Source organism: Arachis duranensis, unplaced genomic scaffold (assembly GCF_000817695.3).
Source record: "Arachis duranensis cultivar V14167 unplaced genomic scaffold, aradu.V14167.gnm2.J7QH unplaced_Scaffold_5501, whole genome shotgun sequence".
Lineage (NCBI taxonomy): Eukaryota > Viridiplantae > Streptophyta > Magnoliopsida > Fabales > Fabaceae > Arachis > Arachis duranensis.
Window position 1 is genome coordinate 20,245 of NW_026264955.1, and position 19,365 is coordinate 39,609.

Below are 19,365 nucleotides of genomic sequence, written 5' to 3' on the forward strand. Positions count from 1 at the left end.
AAAAAAGCATGATTTTTAATTTTATTTTTAGTTTTACAATAAATTTTAATTTTATCTTTTAATAATATTAATTTTTTACCGTATATAATTATTCAATTATTTTTTAATCATATATAAGTAAATTACTCTTAAATAATATTTTTTTGTGTTATTCAATTATCTTTTTAAAAAATAATTGATTATTAAAATAATTAAACTTTTCACAACAAAAATAATAAAAAATTATGAACGAAAAAATTAATCATCATGATAATTATTTTTTATATTTTTATTTATATTTTAATTATAAACATAAATATAATTTAATTATATTATTTATGAAATGTGACTACAAATGTAGATAAAATTTAGTTATATTACTTATATATAGTTTCATTGTATTGTATAGTTTATAAAGTTAAATTATAATGATGACAATAGAATTGTTTGGTATTTTTATATGTGTGACTAATCGGTGGTATTAAAATATTATTCTTAATTATAAATAATGTTTATAATTTAAAAAATCAAAGACTCAATTAAAAATATACGAAAAAGATGATATTAAAATATTCTAACTCTTTAAAATAAAAATATTCGAAATTCAATTAACAATTATTTAAAATTTAAACTCAATAAAAATTTATATTCAATGTGTTTTGTATTAAATATATTTAATAACTTGTTATATCATATTGGTTGAAATTAGCTTTTATAATATTAATTTTCTAATAACACTTTATTAGAAAAAACTATTTTTTCAGAATTTTTTAAAAATTAATTATTATTATATATATTTTGTTACACTACATCTTGTTATAAAAAAATTATTTATTTCTAATTAGTGAATTTTAATCTATAATATAATAATAATATAGTAATTATTTTATATACTCTAGAAAAAATTTTTGATGTTAGTAGAGGCTGAGGGAGGGGGGCGGGGAAAGGGTTATATTCTATAGTATTTATTATCATGTAAGTTGTAAGCACATTGTTTGGACTTTGGAGGAAGATGATGACGATAAATTAAATAGGGGGCTTCAACTTCAAACGATGAGACACGTAATTAAAAGATAACTACTACATTTATACAAATTAATCATCAATTGCCCTTTCTAGCGAGCTATCAACAGTACAGACTATAATTCATTAGTCAAAATATAAAAGGCAGTACTATACATAAGAGCAATTTTAATATTAACTTTCATTTTAATCTTATTTTAGATTTTACAAAATATCGCATTTATGAGACTATAAGTTATAAATAGTAATTTGAGATTAAATATAAAATTTATAATTTTAATACTTAGTCTCAATTTAATTTTAATTTTATATATTTTTAATTATTTTATCAAAATAATTATATAAATAATAAAATTTTATTAATTTTTTATTAAACACTTACAAAATACAATACAAACGGTTTAATTAAGAGTTATGTTACATATATATTAAAATTAATCATTAAAATTAGTTATCAGTATAAAATATATGTTAAAATATAAATATATATTAAAAAAATTAAACTACACCTATATTTATACACAAACATATTAGTGACTGATTTTAGTATATAAATAATATTTTTATTTAATTTAATAATTGCATTAGTAGTAGTTTGATAGATTTTACTGTTTGAATTTATGACTTTGAAGTCATATGTTGACAACCGCTCAATTAAAAAAAAAAAAATTACTTTTCATTAGTTAAAAAATAAATGAATAAAAAATTAAGGTACGTTTTTCAAGTGAGTTTAGAGGTAAAGACTCCAACTTCTTATAAAAGAGAGTTTTCTTGTTAGAGAATGATCTATCCTCTATGGATGAGTGCTTCCAAAAGATAGAGCATCACAAAGAGGCCCTCGAAATTCATGTGTTGAGAGAATTAGATGCTTTCAAGGAAAGCATGCTCCAAATAGAAGAAAAATTTGAGAATATCTTAAAGCTATTTAAAGACGCTCGAGTTTGATTTGAGATGGCAAAGTCTTGACTTACTATTATAAGGGAGACGGCAAATATTGATCTTCCAAAGCCAAAGGAGTTCAAGGGCATAAGGAACACTCGAGAAGTAGAGAATTTCCTATGACAAACGAAGAGATACTTCAAAGGCCATGGGGTGGTCGAAGAAGCAATAAAGGTACGCACTACACCTTTCTACCTTTCTAATAATGCTCCTTTAGGGTGGAGGAGGAAGGGCATAGATATGGAAAAAGGATACCTACAACATAATGGTGTGGTGATTTAACAACCCACAAACTAACCGGCAAGTACACTGGGTCGTACCAAGTAATACCTCAGGTGAGTGAGGGTCGATCCCACGAGGATTGATGGATCAAGCAACAATAATTGAGTGATAGACGTAGTCAGGCAAACAGAAAGTAATGTTTGGGCAATATAAAAGACATTAAACAATATAAAGAATATTGAAGGAAGGCAAGTAAATAAATTGGGAAGAAAATATGGGGAAAATAGTTAAGGTTTCAGAGTTATCTATTTTTCCGGATTAACTTTTCTTACTAACTATTTTAATCATGTAGGATTTAATTTATGGCAAACTATATGTGACTAGACCCTAATTCCTTAGACCTTTCTAGTTTCCTCTAAAATTCATTAACTGCCAATTCCTTGGTCAATTAATTCCAATTAGAAGCTGCATGATCAAATTCCAGTTTATATGCCACAAAAACTCTAATTACCAAAAAATAAAAGGATTATATGTCACGTATCCCGTTAAATCCAGATAATTAAAATTTAGGAGATTATGTTTTCAAGCTGTTGTTCAAGTAAAGAGCTTTTCCAAGTTTTACAAGAACTCAAATAGAAAGAGGGTCATACTTCCGTTCCAGCCAAATTCATAAGATGAAGAGCGAAAACAATTCTTAAATTATAAATCCATACATGAATTAAAATAGAAAAAAGCTATAAAATCAATCCATACAAATAGATAAAGCTCCTAACCTTAACAATGGAGGTTTAGTTGCTCATGGAATGCGGAATGTAAATTTTGTATAGAATGGGATAATGTTGTGTTGGAATCACCCTGTTGGCATTCCTTTTATATCTAATCCTAATAATTTAAAATCTAATATCTAATACTAAAATCATATCTTTTCCTCAAAAATAATATTTGAATTTAAAATTTGAATTAATTAACAAGTCTTCAGCTGATGGGTGGGGACCACTTGATTTGTTCATTCTGCAGCTTCTAATATGTGTTTTATGGGCTGGAAACTGGGTCAAAATAGCCCAGAAATCGCCCCGAGCGTTTTTCTGCACGTGGCGCATGTCACGCGTACGTGTCGATAGTCTTTTTTACGAGTCCCGCGGATGCGTCGCTGTTCAAATCTTTAAATCACGCGTACGCATCAGTCACGCACATACGTCGCCATAGATATCTCCAAATCACGCGCACGCGTCATTCACGGGTGTGCGTCACTCCTCACTACCATCTCCTTTGCTTCTTATGCTGCAGAGACTCCATCAAATCCAGCCGAATGCTACCTAAAATAAACAAAATTGCAAAAGACTCAAAGTAGCATCTATATTGGCAAAAAGATAATTAATTCCTTATTAAATTCAACAATTTAGATGCAAATTCACTAGGAAATAATAGGAAAGATGCTCACGCGCACGCGTGGATGGCCATTCATGCAAATGATGTGCTCACATCAAAGACGCGTACGCGTGGATAAGTTTTGTGCTTCTAGCACACTTCTAGCCCCAAGCCAGCACATCTCTCTGACCAAACACATAATTTACGCCATTTTTCAAAGTCACGCATACGCGTCGATGACGCGCGGGCGTAGAATGCAAAAATCACCAATGACGCACACGTGTGGGCTTGTTTGTGCGAAAGGAATTATTCCTGCGCCACTCCCACGCAACTCTCTGTTAAATTTTATTTTTCACACACATCCCTCTGACGCGTACGTGTCAGCGACGCTTGCACGTTGGGTGGTCTTCTCATTCTCTTCTTTTTTTTTTGTTGAAGTGTCTGATTTCTGTTCTAAAATAGCTACATGATCAGAAAATTAGTAAGAACTCAATAAAAATCAAATAAGTTAGAAAACTACTACTACAAAAAAAAATAGCTAAGGATATGAAATTATCGGCTTGCCTCCCGACAAGCGCTTCTTTACCGCCACTAGCTTGACGGTCAGCTCCTCTAAGGAGGAGGATCATAGGGGCTCAGCTCTTCATCCCTTACTTTGAAATTCTTTCCTGTGTCTCCATAATGTAGCTCAATATGCTCCAGAGAGAAGATTCTGATTACTGTATAAACCCATGCTGGATTGCTGGTCAACACCACCTTCATTCCTGGGGAGAAACCTTCAGTGGGGATCTTTTTGTTTCTCCATCCTATGGGTACTTTCTTCTTTTTGGGAACCTCCTCCTTGGTAGATGATGCATTCCCAACACCAAACTTAGGTTTGATGTCAGGAGGAATTTTATTGATTGTTGCCAAGGGAGGTTTGAGCTGCAGATTCTGTTGTGTATCATCAGGGGGTTTTTGAAGGGTTGGATCAATAAGCTCAGTCTGCATGCACCTCTCTTCTTCACCTGCTGAATGTACATCTTTGAAAACATGAAAGACCAGTTGCTCATTATGCACTCTGAGCACTAATTCACCCACTTCTACATCAATCAGAGCTCTTCCAGTGGCTAGGAATGGTCTTCCTAGAATTATAGAGGCATTCTCATCCTCCCCCGTGTCAAGAATCACAAAGTCTGTTGGGAGGAAGAACTTACCCACTTTGACCAAGATATTCTCCACTAATCCGTATGCAGGCTTCATAGATTTGTCTGCCATCTGTAATGCTATCTTTGTGGGTTGTGCCTCTTGGATTTGCAGCTTCTTCATCACAGATAAGAGCATTAGATTTATGCTTGCCCCCAGATCACATAGGGCTTTCTCAAAGGTTGTGCTCCCAATGGTGCATGGAATTTGAAAGTTCCCTGGATCTGACATCTTCCTTGACAAGTTATTCTGTATTACAGCACTACATTCTTTAGTCAGGACTACTGTCTCATCTCCCTTTAAATGCTTCTTCTTTGACAACAGCTCTTTCATGAACTTGACATACATAGGCATTTGTTCAAAAACCTCAGCAAAAGGAATATTGATTTGCAACTTTCGGAAGACTTCCAAGAACTTTGAAAACTACTTGTCCTTGGTCTCCTTTTGAAGTTTCTGAGGATATGGTATCTTAGGCTTGTACTCAGGAGCCTTTGGCAATGTAGGATGAGTGTCAAGAGAGTCTGGGAATGGGTTGTCTGCACGCTTTGGAGGGGCATGCTCTACTTCTTCCTTCTTCTCCTTTGGAGCTTATTTTTCAACTAACTCTTCATTGACTTTGGTCTCAGAGCCAGCTACTTTACCACTTCTCAGTTGAATAACCTTGCAATCTTTTTCAACTGGCTCCTCGGCAACTTGTGCTTCCATACTTGCCACTTATCCACTTATCAAGGTGATAGCCTTGCATTCCTCTCTTGGATTCACCACTGTATTACCAGGAAGGCTATTAGTGGTCATTTGATCAATTTCATTAACTTTTGTGGCTAATTGACCCATCTGAATCTCTAAGTTATTGATTGATGGTCTGGTTTCCTGTCTAAAACTTATCTTTATTGCTTCCAAATCATTATTCTGTTGGGGCTGAGAAGTTACTTGCTGAGATGACTGAAAATGGTGGTTATTAAAATTATTCTGATGAAAACCACCCTGAGAATTATGATTAAAATTTTGTGGCCTCTGAGGTTGCTCTCTCCACCTAAAATTTGGGTGATTTCTCCACCCCTGATTGTAGGTCTTAGAATAGGGATCATTGTTGGGATTTCTAGTAGCACTCCCCATGTAATTGACCTGTTCAGAAGAAAATTGAGCATAATCATAATTATCATTTTGCACAAAATTACCTGTCATGTCATAAGAGGCTTCTTGAGGTGGTTTTTGGGTGTTGATAGTTGAGACTTGCATGCCACCCATCTGTTGAGTAAGTAGACTTATTTGTTGAGACATAAACTTGTTCTGAGCAAGAAGAGCATTAAGAGTTTCTACTTCCAACACGCCTCTCTTCTGAGAGGTCTCAGAGTTCACAGGATTCCTGTTAGATGAATACAAGTATTGGTTGCTAGCAACCAATTCAATAAGCTCAATAGTCTCCTCTGGTGTCTTCTTCTTGTGCAATGAACCTCCTGCAGAATTATCTAAGCACATCTTGGACATTTCACCAAACCTTCATAAAAGATGTCTAGTTGTGTCCATTTGGAGAACATGTCTGAAGGGTATTGCCTAGTCAGTAGCTTGTATCTCTCCCAAGCTTCATACAGAGTTTCACCATCCTTCTGTCTGAAGGTATGAACCTCCACCCTAAGCTTAATCAGCTTCTTTGGTGGGAAAAATTTAGTAAGAAACTCAGTAACAACCTTGTCCCAAGTATCCAAACTCTCCTTGGGTCAGGAATCTAGCCATAGCTTTGCTCCATCCCTCAGGGTAAACGGGAAGAGCATGAGTTTGTATACCTCTAGGTTCACTCCATTTGTCTTCACAGTATCACAAATATGTAGAAAACTAAAGATAAACTGATTTGGGTCTTCGTGGGGAAGACCATGATACTGACAGTTTTGTTGCACCAGTGTGACCAGTTGTGGCTTCAAACCAAAGTTGTTCGCAGCTATAGGAGGCACCACAATGCTTTTTCCATAAAGATCTGCAGTAGGAGCAGAATAAGAGCCAAGCACTCTTCTTTGTTGCTCATCCCCATTTGGATTTGCCACATTGGTATTATCAGCATTATTAGGATCCATAGTGGGTTCTGCAGCCTTGTAAAGTCTTGCGTGTTGTAAACGTCGCCTGAAAGTCCTTTCAGGTTCAGGATCAAAGTCTAAGAGATGTTCTTTGTCTCTGTTCCTGCGCATAAACAAACAAAAAACAAGAGAAGATGGGAATCTATACGTCAGAGTGTAGAGAATTCCCATTGAGATAACTTGTGTAAAGAGAAAAAATATTTATTTAAATTTTTTATTTTTATTTTTTTCGAAAATATATAAAAAAATTGGATTTAAATAAAATTAAAAATAAAACGCCTAATCTAAGCAATCAAACAACTAATAGTTGTTAATTACTATCAATTCCTGGCAACGGCGCCAAAAACTTGGTGCGGTGATTTAACAACCCACAAACTAACTGGCAAGTGCACCGGGTCGTACCAAGTAATACCTCAGGTGAGTGAGGGTCGATCCCACGAGGATTGATGGATCAAGCAACAATAATTGAGTGATAGACTTAGTCAGGCAAACAGAAAGTAATGTTTGGGCAATATAAAAGACATTAAACAATATAAAGAATATTGAAGGAAGGCAAGTAAATAAATTGGGAAGAAAATATGGAGAAAATAGTTAAGGTTTCAGAGTTATCTATTTTTCCGGATTAACTTTTTTTACTAACTATTTTAATCATGCAAGATTTAATTTATGGCAAACTATATGTGACTAGACCCTAATTCCTTAGACCTTTCTAGTCTCCTCTAAAATTTATTAACTGCCAATTCCTTGGTCAATTAATTCCAATTAGAAGCTGCATGATCAAAAACTCTAATTACCCAAAAATAAAAGGATTATATGTCACGTATCCCGTTAAATCCAGATAATTAAAATTTAGAAGATTATGTTTTCAAGCTGTTGTTCAAGTAAAGGGCTTTTCCAAGTTTTACAAAAACTCAAATAGAAAGAGGGTCATACTTCCGTTCTACCCAAATTCATAAGATGAAGAGTGAAAACAATTCTTAAATTATAAATCCATACATGAATTAAAATAGAAAAAGCAATAAAATCAATCCATACAAATAGACAGAGCTCCTAACCTTAACAATGGAGGTTTAGTTGCTCATGGAATGCGGAATGTAAATTTTGTATAGAATGGGATAATGTTGTGTTGGAATCACCCTGTTGGCATTCCTTTTATATCTAATCCTAATAATTTAAAATCTAATATCTAAAACTAAAATCATATCTTTTCCTAAAAAATAATATTTGAATTTAAAATTTGAATTAATTAACAAGTCTTCAGCTGATGGGTGGAGACCACTTGATTTGTCCATTCTGCAGCTTCTAATCTGTGTTTTATGGGCTGGAAACTAGGTCAAAACAGCCCAAAAATTGCCCCCGGAATTTTTCTACATTTTTTTTTGCACGTGGCGCATGTCACGCGTATGCATCAGTCATGCGTACGCGTCGATGGTCTTTTTCCCGAGTCACGCGGACGCGTCAGTCATGCGCACGCGTTGCTGTTCAAATCTTTAAATCACGCGTACGCGTCAGTCTCGCGCACGCGTCGCCATGGATATCTCCAAATCACGTGAACGCGTCAGTCACGCATGCGCATCACTCCTCGCTGCCATCTCCTTTGCTTTTTGTGCTGCTGAGACTCCATCAAATCCAGTCGAATACTACCTAAAATAAACAAAATTGCAAAAGACTCAAAGTAGCATCTTTATTGGCTAAAAGATAATTAATTCCTTATTAAATTCAATAATTTATACGCAAATTCACTAGGAAATGATAGGAAAGATGCTTACGCATCACATAACCACTTGGAAAGATTTCAAATGAGAGCTGAAAAGACAATTCTTACTTGAGAATGTAGTCTAAAAAGCAAGGAAGAAGTTGAGAGAGTTTAAGCACAAGAGTATAATTAGCGATTACGTAAAGGAGTTCACTGGTGTGGAATTTATAATCCACAAACTGACCGGCAAGTGCACCGGGTCGTACCAAGTAGTACCTCCCACGAGGATTGATGGACTAAGCCATAATGGTTGAATGATTTACTTAGTTAGACAAATAGAAAAGAGTGTTGAGAGTTCAAATGCATCAAACAGTAATTCAGAAAGTCAGAAAACAAACAGTAAATTGTGGTGAAGTATATATGAAGAAAACAGTTAAGGTTTTAGAGATATCTATCTTCCAGATTGACTTTTCTTACTAACTATTTTAATCATGCAAGATTCAATTCATGGCAAACTATATGTGACTAAACCTTAATTTCTTAGACCTTTTTAGTCTCCTCTAACCTTCATCAATCGCCAATTCCTTGGTCACTTGATTTCAATTAGAGGGTGAAGTTTAATTCTAGTTTATATACCACAGATACCCTAATTACCCAATATAAGAGAATTATATGTCATGTATCCCGTTAAGTCCAGATAATTAGAAATTTAGGAGAAATTATTTTCAAACTGTTGTTTAAGTAAAGAGCTTTTCCAAATTATACAAGAACTCAATTAGAACAAGGGTCATACTTCCGTTCCACCCAAATTCATAAGATAAAAAACGAAAATAATTCTTGAAATATAAATCAGTAGATGAATTAAGATAGAAAAGTAATAGTATCAATCCATACAATAGACAGAGCTTCTAACCTTAACAGTGGAGATTTAGTTGCTCATGGTTCAGAGAAAAAACTAGGATTTCGAAAAACTGTAAATTGCGAAATGAGGTAAAAGAGAAGAGAAGATCCCAAAAGGGTGTTCTTTTCCCTTTTATATCTAATCCTAATTAATGTGAATTATACTTCCTAAAACTAAATAATATCTTTTCCTATTTTTAAATAAAATACAGTTTAATCAGAATTAAAAGTAAACAACCCGTGTGAGCCTTGAGAATGAATGGGGATCACTTGTCTCATTAATATTGGTGCCTAACTTGGCAAAAGGCTGCTCCTAACTTGAAGGGTGCAGTGAGGAATGGCATGGAATGCTTGAGTGCTGCGCCTAACTTAGATGTGGAGTGCGCCTAACTTAAAGACATCAAATCCAATTTGCGTGTTGATATTGTGTCTGATGCCTAACTTGAGATTTCTCAAGTTAGGCGCAGCCTTGGCAGTGTGTCTTGGATGCCTTTCTCTTATCCTGTCACCTAACTTGAGATCGCAGCCTTGGCTGCCTTGGTTTCATGTCTGTAGTTGATCTTGGCGCCTAACTTGAGAAACCTCAAGTTAGGCGCCACCCTTGCAGAGTTGATGGAAAAGAAGTATAAACTATTATACATCGTTGGAAAGCTCTGAAAGTTAGCTTTCCAACGCCACTGAAAGCATGTCAATTGGACCTCTTTAGCTCGAGTTATTTAGGTTAGAGTGCAGAGAGGTCAGGGTTGACAGCATCATTCGCTTCCTTCTCTTTTTCTGCAAAAACTCCATCAAATCCATCCAAACACTACCTAAAATAAACAGAATTGTGCACGACTCAAAGTAGCATCCATGGTGGCTAAAATATAATTAATTCTTGATTAAACTCAACAAATTGAATGCAAATTCACTAGGAAAAGATAGGAAAGATGCTCACGCATCATTCACTACTCTTAAGCTTCAAATTCTCATTTTAGCATTAGAAGATAAATTGTTCTTTTTTATTGATGGACTCCAACCTTGGACAAAGCAAGAATTACAAAGAAGGAATGTTAAGGATGTTGATAAAGCCATTAAGGTGGCTGAATTACTCATCGAGTATTATCGAAGAGACTCTAAACCCAGTTATCTTCTAAGCCTAGTTCTACTAAAGGTGGAAGAGATAAGAAAAAAATTTCACAAATAAAGAAGAAGGAAAGTACTTTGAAATAAAAAAGTACGAGAAAAAGAAGATATATTTCATGTCCAAAGTAGGATACTTCGTGTGGAAGAGATCACACCAAATGAAGGACTGTCCCAAGTTAGAAATTTTGGCATCTATTGCTGATGAACGAGAGGCTCAGTCATAGGTGACTAAATGTGTTCTATCTGTCCAACTTATGAATACTGTGAAGGGCAATAAGGTAGGCCCTATAAAATAGAAATGCTTGATGTATGTCAAGGCGCTGATCAATGAAAAACCCGTTATGGCTATGATCGACACTGGTGCTACACATAACTTTATCATGCTTGATGAAGCAAAGAGGCTTGGGGTAAATATTATTGAAAAAATGGATGGTTCCATAATACCAAGGGTAAACTTCTTAAGGGAGTAGCAAAAAAGGGGTTGAGATGACTCTTGGTTTTTAGAAGAGTCTTATGGATTTTTTAGTAGCACCCATGGATGATTTTAAGATAACCATCATGCTTAATTTGCAAAGAAAGACAAATATAATTCCTATGCTATACTACGACATACTGTGTATCATGGAGAAAGGGTCTCCATGCATGGTCCTTGCAGTCTCTAAATTTGAAAGACCACCGATACTTTTCGCTATGCAACTCAAGAAAGAGTTCAAAAAGAGAGAGATGACATATTTGACTCTATTACAAGAGGAGTTAATATCCAACAACAACAGCAACAAAGCCTTGACCCACTAGGATGAGACCGTTTACATGTAGTTCTCATTTGACCACCTCATGGATGATCTTCTTAGGTCTTCCCCTACCTTTTGCCCCTTGTCCATCTTCCATCTCATCCACCCTCCTGACTGGGTATTCTATCGGTCTTCTTCTCACATGTCCAAACCACCTGAGACGCGATTCAACCATCTTTTCCACAATGGGTGCTACTCCAACTCTCTCCCTTATATATTCGTTCCTTATTTTATCCAATCGCATATGACCACTCATCCATCTCAACGTCTTCATCTCTGACACACTTAGCTTATGTTCGTGCTCCCCTTTAGCCGCCCAACACTCCGTACCATAAAGCATAGCCGGTCTTATAGCGGTGCGATAGAATTTACCTTTAAGTTTTAAAGGCACTTTTTTATCGCATATAAAACTAGATGCACTCTGCTATTTTGACCAACCTGCTTGGATCCTATGATTTACATCATGTTCAATCTCTCCATTATCCTGTATGATGTACCGAAGATACTTAAAACTTTTAACTTTTCGTAGGATGTTTTCTCCAAACTTCACCTCTATATTAGGGTTTTCTCTTCTCAGGTTAAACTTGCATTCCATATATTCTGTCTTGCTACGGCTTATGCACAGACCATACACTTCTAGACCTTCTCTCCATAAGTCCAACTTCTTATTTAGGTCTTCCCTTGACTCTCCCATAAGGACGATATCATCGACAAAAAGCATGCACCATGGTATAGGCTCTTGGATGTGCAATGTGAGTACTTCCAAGACTAATGTGAAAAGGTATGGACTTAAGGATGATCCCTGGTGTAATCCTATACCAATAGGAAATTCTTCTGTTACACCACCTTGAGTCTTCACACTAGTTGTGGCACTATCATTCATGTCTTTAATTGTATGAATATATGCGATCTTTACCCTCCTCTTTTCTAAAACCTTCCATAAGACCTCCCTTGGCACCCTATCATACGCTTTTTCCAAATCAATAAACACCATATGTAGATTCCTTTTATTACTACGATACCTCTCCATCATCCTTCATAATAGAAGATAAAATTGTGATATCTCCCGAGTTGTCAAAACAACAACCACATAGGAGAAAGGTGGATCAAAGATTGAGTTAGACTCAAGAACAATGCCGCCTACCTCAGCACCTTATAGGATGGCACTCCTAGAATTTTACGAGCTAAAGAAACAACACAAGGATCTATGCCTCGACTATTGAGCACTAAAAAGATAACCCATCAAGAACAAATACTCCATTCCTTTGATAGTCAATTTATTTGATTAACTTGTAGAGCCAAATGGTTTTCAAAGCTGGATTTGAAGTCAGGATATCACCAAGTGAGGATTGCCAATGGTGATGAGCCTAAGACCACGTGTGTCATCAGATATGGATCGTACCTAGTGCCTTTTACCTTAAATAATGCTCCTGTGACCTTTTATACATTGATAAATGAGATCTTTCGACCTTACTTTTAAGTGATCTACTTGGATGACATTATTATGTATAGCAATACTTTGGAGAAACATGTAGAACACATATAAACTGTATTTAAGATCTTGCAAAAGAATAACCTATATGTAAAGAAAGAAAAGTGTTCCTTCATAAAGGACAATGCCCACTTCTTGGGACTCATCATAAGAGATAAAACTCTCTGCAAAGATCAAGAAATGTTGAAGGCTATCAAAAAATGGGAGCCACCAAACAAGGTATCTAAATTGAGGTCATTTCTTGGGTTGACTAATTACTATCGAAAGTTTATCAAAGCATACTCTGCCAAGGCTTCACTGTTAACCGATCTTCTCAAGAAGAATTAATCTTGAGAATGGTTAGAGGAGTGTTAGAAAGTCTTTGATGAATCGAAGCCTGCTATCACTGAAGGACCAATATTGGCATTGCTCGACTACTTAAAGGTTTTTAAAGTCCACACTGATGCTTCTAACTATGCTATTGGAGGGGTTCTAATGCAAGAAAGACATTTTTTTGGTTTATTTGAGAAAGGAGATGATTGCAGTGGTGCTTTATTTGAGAACTTGGCGCCACTACTTATTTGGTTCACACTTCATCGTCAAGACAAATAATGTGGCTACAAGCTACTTCCAAACTCAGAAGAAGTTAAGCCCCATACAAACTACGTAACAAGATTTCTTAGCTGAGTTTGATTTATAATTTTAGTACAAGCTAGGCAAGACTAAAGTGATAGCAGATGCATTAAGCTGCAAGGCTAAGTTGATAACTATTTCCATAGTCAAAAGAGATATTGTGCGTATCATCAAAGATGGGTTGCACATGACCTATTAGTCAAGAAATTGTTAGATTTGTCTAGAAAAGATAAGACCAAAAGATTTTTGCTAGAGGATAACCTTCTCTATAAAAAATAAAGATGATTATACATTCTTAAGTAAAAAAATATGAGGAGAAAATTGGTGAAGAAATGTCACGACACCAAGTGGGATGGTCACTAAGACCAACGATAAAAATTGGTACTCATTGAGTCTTCCTATTATTGGTCTCAAATTCTACATGAAGTGGAGATTTATGTGAAGATTTGTTTTGTGTGTCAATAAGAAAAGATTGAAAACAAGGCACCAAGTGGGTTGTTGGAACCTCTACCTCCGCTTGAGCGACTGTCAGAAAGTGTCTCTCTAGATTTCATCTCTATCTTACCAAAGTTCGACGGGTTTGGATCTATCCTTGTCATAGTGCATCGATTATCGAAGTATGATACTTTTATACTAGCCCTTATTGATTGTACTATAGAGGAAGCCGTATGACTATTCTTTAAGATTTTTGTGAAATATTTAGGATTACCTAAGAGCATCATCAATGATCGAGATTTATGCTTCACAAGACGATTATGGATAAAGATATTCAAACTTCTTAGATCAAAGCTTCACTTCTTAACTAGTTTTCATCCTCAAACTGATGGGTAAACTGAGAGAGTGAATGCCTTACTCGAGTGTTACTTAAGACATTTTGTTAGCGCTAATCAGAAGGATTGGACAAAATTTTTGGACATTGCTCAGTTCTCATATAATCTACAAAAGAGCGAATCCACAGGAAAAAGTCCAATCAAGATTGTGACTGGACAACAACTGCTTACACAACACTCTCTTTCTTCCTCTTACTTAGAGAAGATCCCTGGAGCTTATCACATGGTTAAGTCTTGGGAAGAACAAGCAGATGTTATACGTTCTTAATTATCTTAACAAAGCCGCTAAGAGGATGAAGAAATGGGTAGATAAAAAGAGGAGGCATGCTAGTTATCCATTGGGAAATAAGGTAATCATTAAACTTCTTCCACAATAATTCAAAACCTTTTGTAAAGTTCATAAGGCTTAATATGCAAATATGAAAGGTCATTTGAGATCATTGGACATGTTGGCAAGGTATCTTATAAAGTACAATTCACTCCCTCTATGAAGATTCATTCAGTCTTTCATGTGAGTATGCTTAAGTCATATCATGAGGACCAAGATGAACTGAGTAGAGATGACTCAAGTCGTGCTCCACCTGTGGTGATTAGACCATTTAATAAAGAGATCAAAAAAATCCTAACTAATCGGGTTTTGATTCAAAGAGGAGTACTACAAAAGTATTTAATACTTGATCAAATAGAAATGAATCCTAATAATAGAGGTTAGTTGGAAAACTCTGAAGATTTGTGGCAATTTTAAGAATACCTAGAGCACTAGAACAAAACGCAACGAGAACTTCTGCACAATAGGTGAGGAAGAATATCACGGTAAATTTTAGGATATTACATTTAACAATATTTGTACTGTATTATGGAGTTTTTGAGAATACTTTGGATGAGTCTAGAATGTCCTGGAAGGTCTTTAAATATCCTAGAAAGTTTTAGAAGACTCTGGAAGGTCATAGAGTTTTCTAGAAAAATTTGGATATATACAGAAGTATGAAGAGTAGTGAAGAATAATTTAGAAGTATTTAGAGAAATCTTATATGTTAAATATTTATAATAAAAGTTCTAGATACTCTATCTAAACCATTGATTAGATTAAATCATAGTCGTTCATTGAAGAGATAAATGGCTATATACAGGAACAACAATTTAAATTGTAAATATATAAGTCATTTATAACAAACACTTGAGTAATAAAATATTATTTTTATCAAAAACTTTCTTTTCTTGTATTATTATAGCTTTCTTATTAAATATTAAGTGTTAAACTGACTTGATCATAATTAAAGAAATTAAATAAATTTAAATGTCAATACAGTAGAATTAAAGTGTGTCTAAGGCCAATAACATTGACATCTTACTCATATTAGGTCTTAACTAATAACTTAATAAGAGTTTAGTGTTGTTTAATGTTTAGGATTAGGGATAGTACAGCGGTGTATAACATAGTATAAGAATTAGAGAATTCGGTCCTCTTAATTAGTTATTTTTGTGTCTCTTCTAATATGTATAACGTTTTATTTTTTTTATCATTATTATTGTTGGACAGGATATATGATTTTCTGTAAGATATCCTTTTCAAAACCAAATCTGATCTCCACAATCCAAACTTAAATAATTGAATATATATTAAAGTATAGCAGGCTAATGTATCCGTCTATCCGACTAATGTTTTTTCTTTGTTTTTGTTGCTATTCTTTTATGTCTGTTAAGTTGTTATTTGACATTACGGTAGAGACATTGTTAGAGTTGACTTTGAAAATTAACTTCACTAACTATATGAAATAGCTCAATAATTTTGTAAGTGTTGTGATTAGGATAGGATAAGAATGGATGTTTATTTATGGGCAATTCATTTTCTATGTTGAAAGGAACAAATTCTTAAGATGAAGCAAAATAAACGTGGTTTGAAAAATAAACCTATGTATGCCTATAAAAATATGATCTGAGACAAAAAAATACAAAAAGTAATAAAACACTCTTCTCTCTCTTTCTCTAATTATATTTATTTTATTTTATTTGTTACCTCTTCCTTGTTTATTTATTTAGTTATTTTATAATACGTTATCAGCATGAAGCTCTAACAAAATTTTAGGAAGACTCCAGGTAACAAATTTTCATTATGTTGAAACTCTCTCATCTTGAATATAATGCTTTTGATATATTTGGAAACAATTATATATCATGGACGTTAGATGCTAAAATCCATCTTGATTCAATGGATCTTGGAGATACCATTAAGGCTGAAAATAATACATCCTAGAAGGATATAGTCAAAGCCATGATTTTCCTTCGACATCATCTTGACGTATGATTGAAAAATGAATATATGACATTAAAGGATCCTGCAGATCTGTGGAAAGACCTTGAAAAAAGGTATAATCATAAAAAGACGGTGATATTTCCTCAAGCCTGATATGTTAGAGAAAATTTTCTTGACCTTCCATGCCTCGAATGTGCTCCTGCAGCAGCATTATCGAGAAAAAGAATTTCAAAATATTCTGAGTTAATTTCTTGCCTTCTTGTTGCTGAACGCAACAATGAGTTACTTTTGAGAAATCATGAAGCGCGCCCAGTTGCTGCCGCCCATTTCCTGAAGAAAATGCGAAAAATCATTACCTTAGAAGAGGTAAATGGTAAAGTTTTAATAACGAGAAAAATTATGGAAGAAAAAGGAATTATGTTCACAAAGGATCTCACCAGAAGTGGGATAAAGAAAGAAACAATGGGCAAAGTAAATCAAATGAAGATAAATACTTTCGTTGTAGTGGAAAGAGCCATTGGTCACGTGCCTATCGTACCCTAAGGCACCTAGTTGATCTTTATCAAGTGATGAGCGGATAATTTATACGCTTTTTGGCATTGTTTTTAGATAGTTTCTAGTAGGATCCAGCTACTTTTAGGGATGTTTTCATTAGTTTTTATGCTAAATTTACATTTCTAGACTTTACTATGAGTTTGTGTGTTTTTCTGTGATTTCAGATATTTTCTGGCTGAAATTGAGGGACCTGAGCAAAACTCTGATAAGAAGACTGACAAAGGACTGCTGATGCTGTTGGAATCTGACCTCCCTGCACTCGAAATGGATTTTCTGGAGCTACATAACTCCAAATGGCGCGCTCTTAACGGTGTTGGAAAGTAGACATCTAGAGCTTTCCAGCAATATATAATAGTCCATACTTTATTCGAGATTAAATGACGCAAACTGGCACTCAACGCTAGTTCCATGCTGCATTCTGGAGTCAAACGCCAGAAACACGTCACGAACCAGAGTTAAACGCTAAAAACACGTTACAACTTGGCGTTCAACTCCAAAAGAAGCCTCTGCATGTGTAAAGCTCAAGCTCAGCCCAAGCACACACCAAGTGGGTCCCGGAAGTGGATTTCTGCATCAATTACGTATTTCTGTAAACCCTAGTAGTTAGTCTAGTATAAATAGGATATTTTACTATTTGTATTAGACATCTTTGGATTATTTTTGGATTACCTTATGATCCTTTGATCACGTTCATGGGGGCTGGCCATTCGGCCATGCCTGGACCATCACTTATGTATTTTCAACGGTGGAGTTTCTACACACCATAGATTAAGGGTGTGGAGCTTTGATGTACCTCGAGTTTCAATGCAATTACTACTATTTTCTATTCAATTCAGTTTATTCCTGTTCTAAGATATTCGTTGCACTTCACCATGATGAATGTGATGATCCGTGACACTCATCATCATTCTCACTTATGAACGTGTGACTGACAACCACTTCCGTTCTACCTTAGACCGAACGCATATCTCTTGGATTCCTTAATCAAAATCTTCGTGGTATAAGCTAGAATTGATGGCGGCATTCATGAGAATCCGGAAAGTCTAAACCTTGTCTGTGGTATTCCGAGTAGGATTCAGGGATTGAATGACTGTGACGAGCTTCAAACTCGCGATTGTTGGGCGTGATGACAAACGCAAAAGAATCAATGGATTCTATTCCAACATGATTGAGAATCAACAGATGATTAGCCGTGCTGTGATAAGAGCATTTGGACCTTTTTCACTGAGAGGATGGGATGTAGCCATTGACAACAGTGATGCCCTACATATAGCTTGCCATGGAAAGGAGTAAGAAGGATTGAAGGAAGGCAGTAGGAAAGCAGAGATCCAATTGGGACAAAGCATCTCTATACACTTATTTGAAATTCTCACCAATAATTTACATAAGTATTTATATCTTTATTTTCTATTTATTTATTATTATTATTCGAAATCTCCATAACCATTTATTATCCGCCTAACTGAGATTTACAAGATGACCATAGCTTGCTTAATACCAACAATCTCCGTGGGATCGACCCTTACTCACGTAAGGTTTATTACTTGGACGACCCAGTGCACTTGCTGGTTAGTTGTGCGAAGTTGTGAAGAAAGTGCTGAGTTAGTAGATGCGCACACCAAGTTGAATGCCATTATTAGAGATCACAATTTCGTGCACCATCAAGCATCCTTGAAAAGGGATGGCAAAGAAAAGAAAACAAATTTTGTTTCAAATTATGAAAATTCCACCACTCATTATGATGTATCTAATTTCTTTGAGGATCTTGAAGGAAATATTGGCCATTTGATCAATGACGAAATAGTTTAATATGTGTGTTTGTTAAGTATTCATGTGAATAATTTTACTATGCATGTACTTTTACTTATTTTATTATTATTTTTATTATTTGTTTTTGAAAAAAATAGCAAGGACATATTGTGAAGATATTTTCCTTGCGGATAGTGCAAGTTCACACACTATTCTTAAAAGTAATATATATTTTATCCATCTTGTACCAAAAGAAGAGTATGTTAATACTATTATTGGCTCGGACAATGTGATAGAAGGCTCCAGAAGAGCTATAAATTTGTTTTCTGGAGGAACCAAATTTGTATTAAAAAATGCACTATTATCTACCAAGTCTCTGAGGAACTTGTTGAGTTTTAAAGATATTCGCCGAAATGGATATCATATTGAAACAATGAATGAGGGAAATCATGAGTATTTATGTATCACAACTCATGATTTAAATAAAAAGGTTATATTAGAAAAATTATCCTTACTTTCATCTAGGTTATATTATACCAAGATTACTACAATTGAATCACATGCCACTGTAAACCAGAA

The 19,365-nt window shown here is 34.8% G+C and overlaps 1 protein-coding gene across 1 annotated transcript in view; it reads right to left on the minus strand.

Moving 5' to 3' along the window:
- Nucleotides 1-6,785, minus strand: part of LOC107494967 (protein JINGUBANG) — a 19,495-nt gene extending 12,710 nt beyond the window's left edge. The window contains exons 1-3 of the mRNA XM_052256647.1: nt 6,612-6,785; nt 6,501-6,521; nt 5,479-5,841 (exon numbers count right to left, since the gene is read on the minus strand). Coding sequence (XP_052112607.1) covers nt 5,479-5,841; nt 6,501-6,521; nt 6,612-6,785 — 558 coding nt within the window. The remainder of the gene's footprint in view (nt 1-5,478; nt 5,842-6,500; nt 6,522-6,611) is intronic.
- Between the last annotated feature and the right edge of the window lie 12,580 nt (nt 6,786-19,365).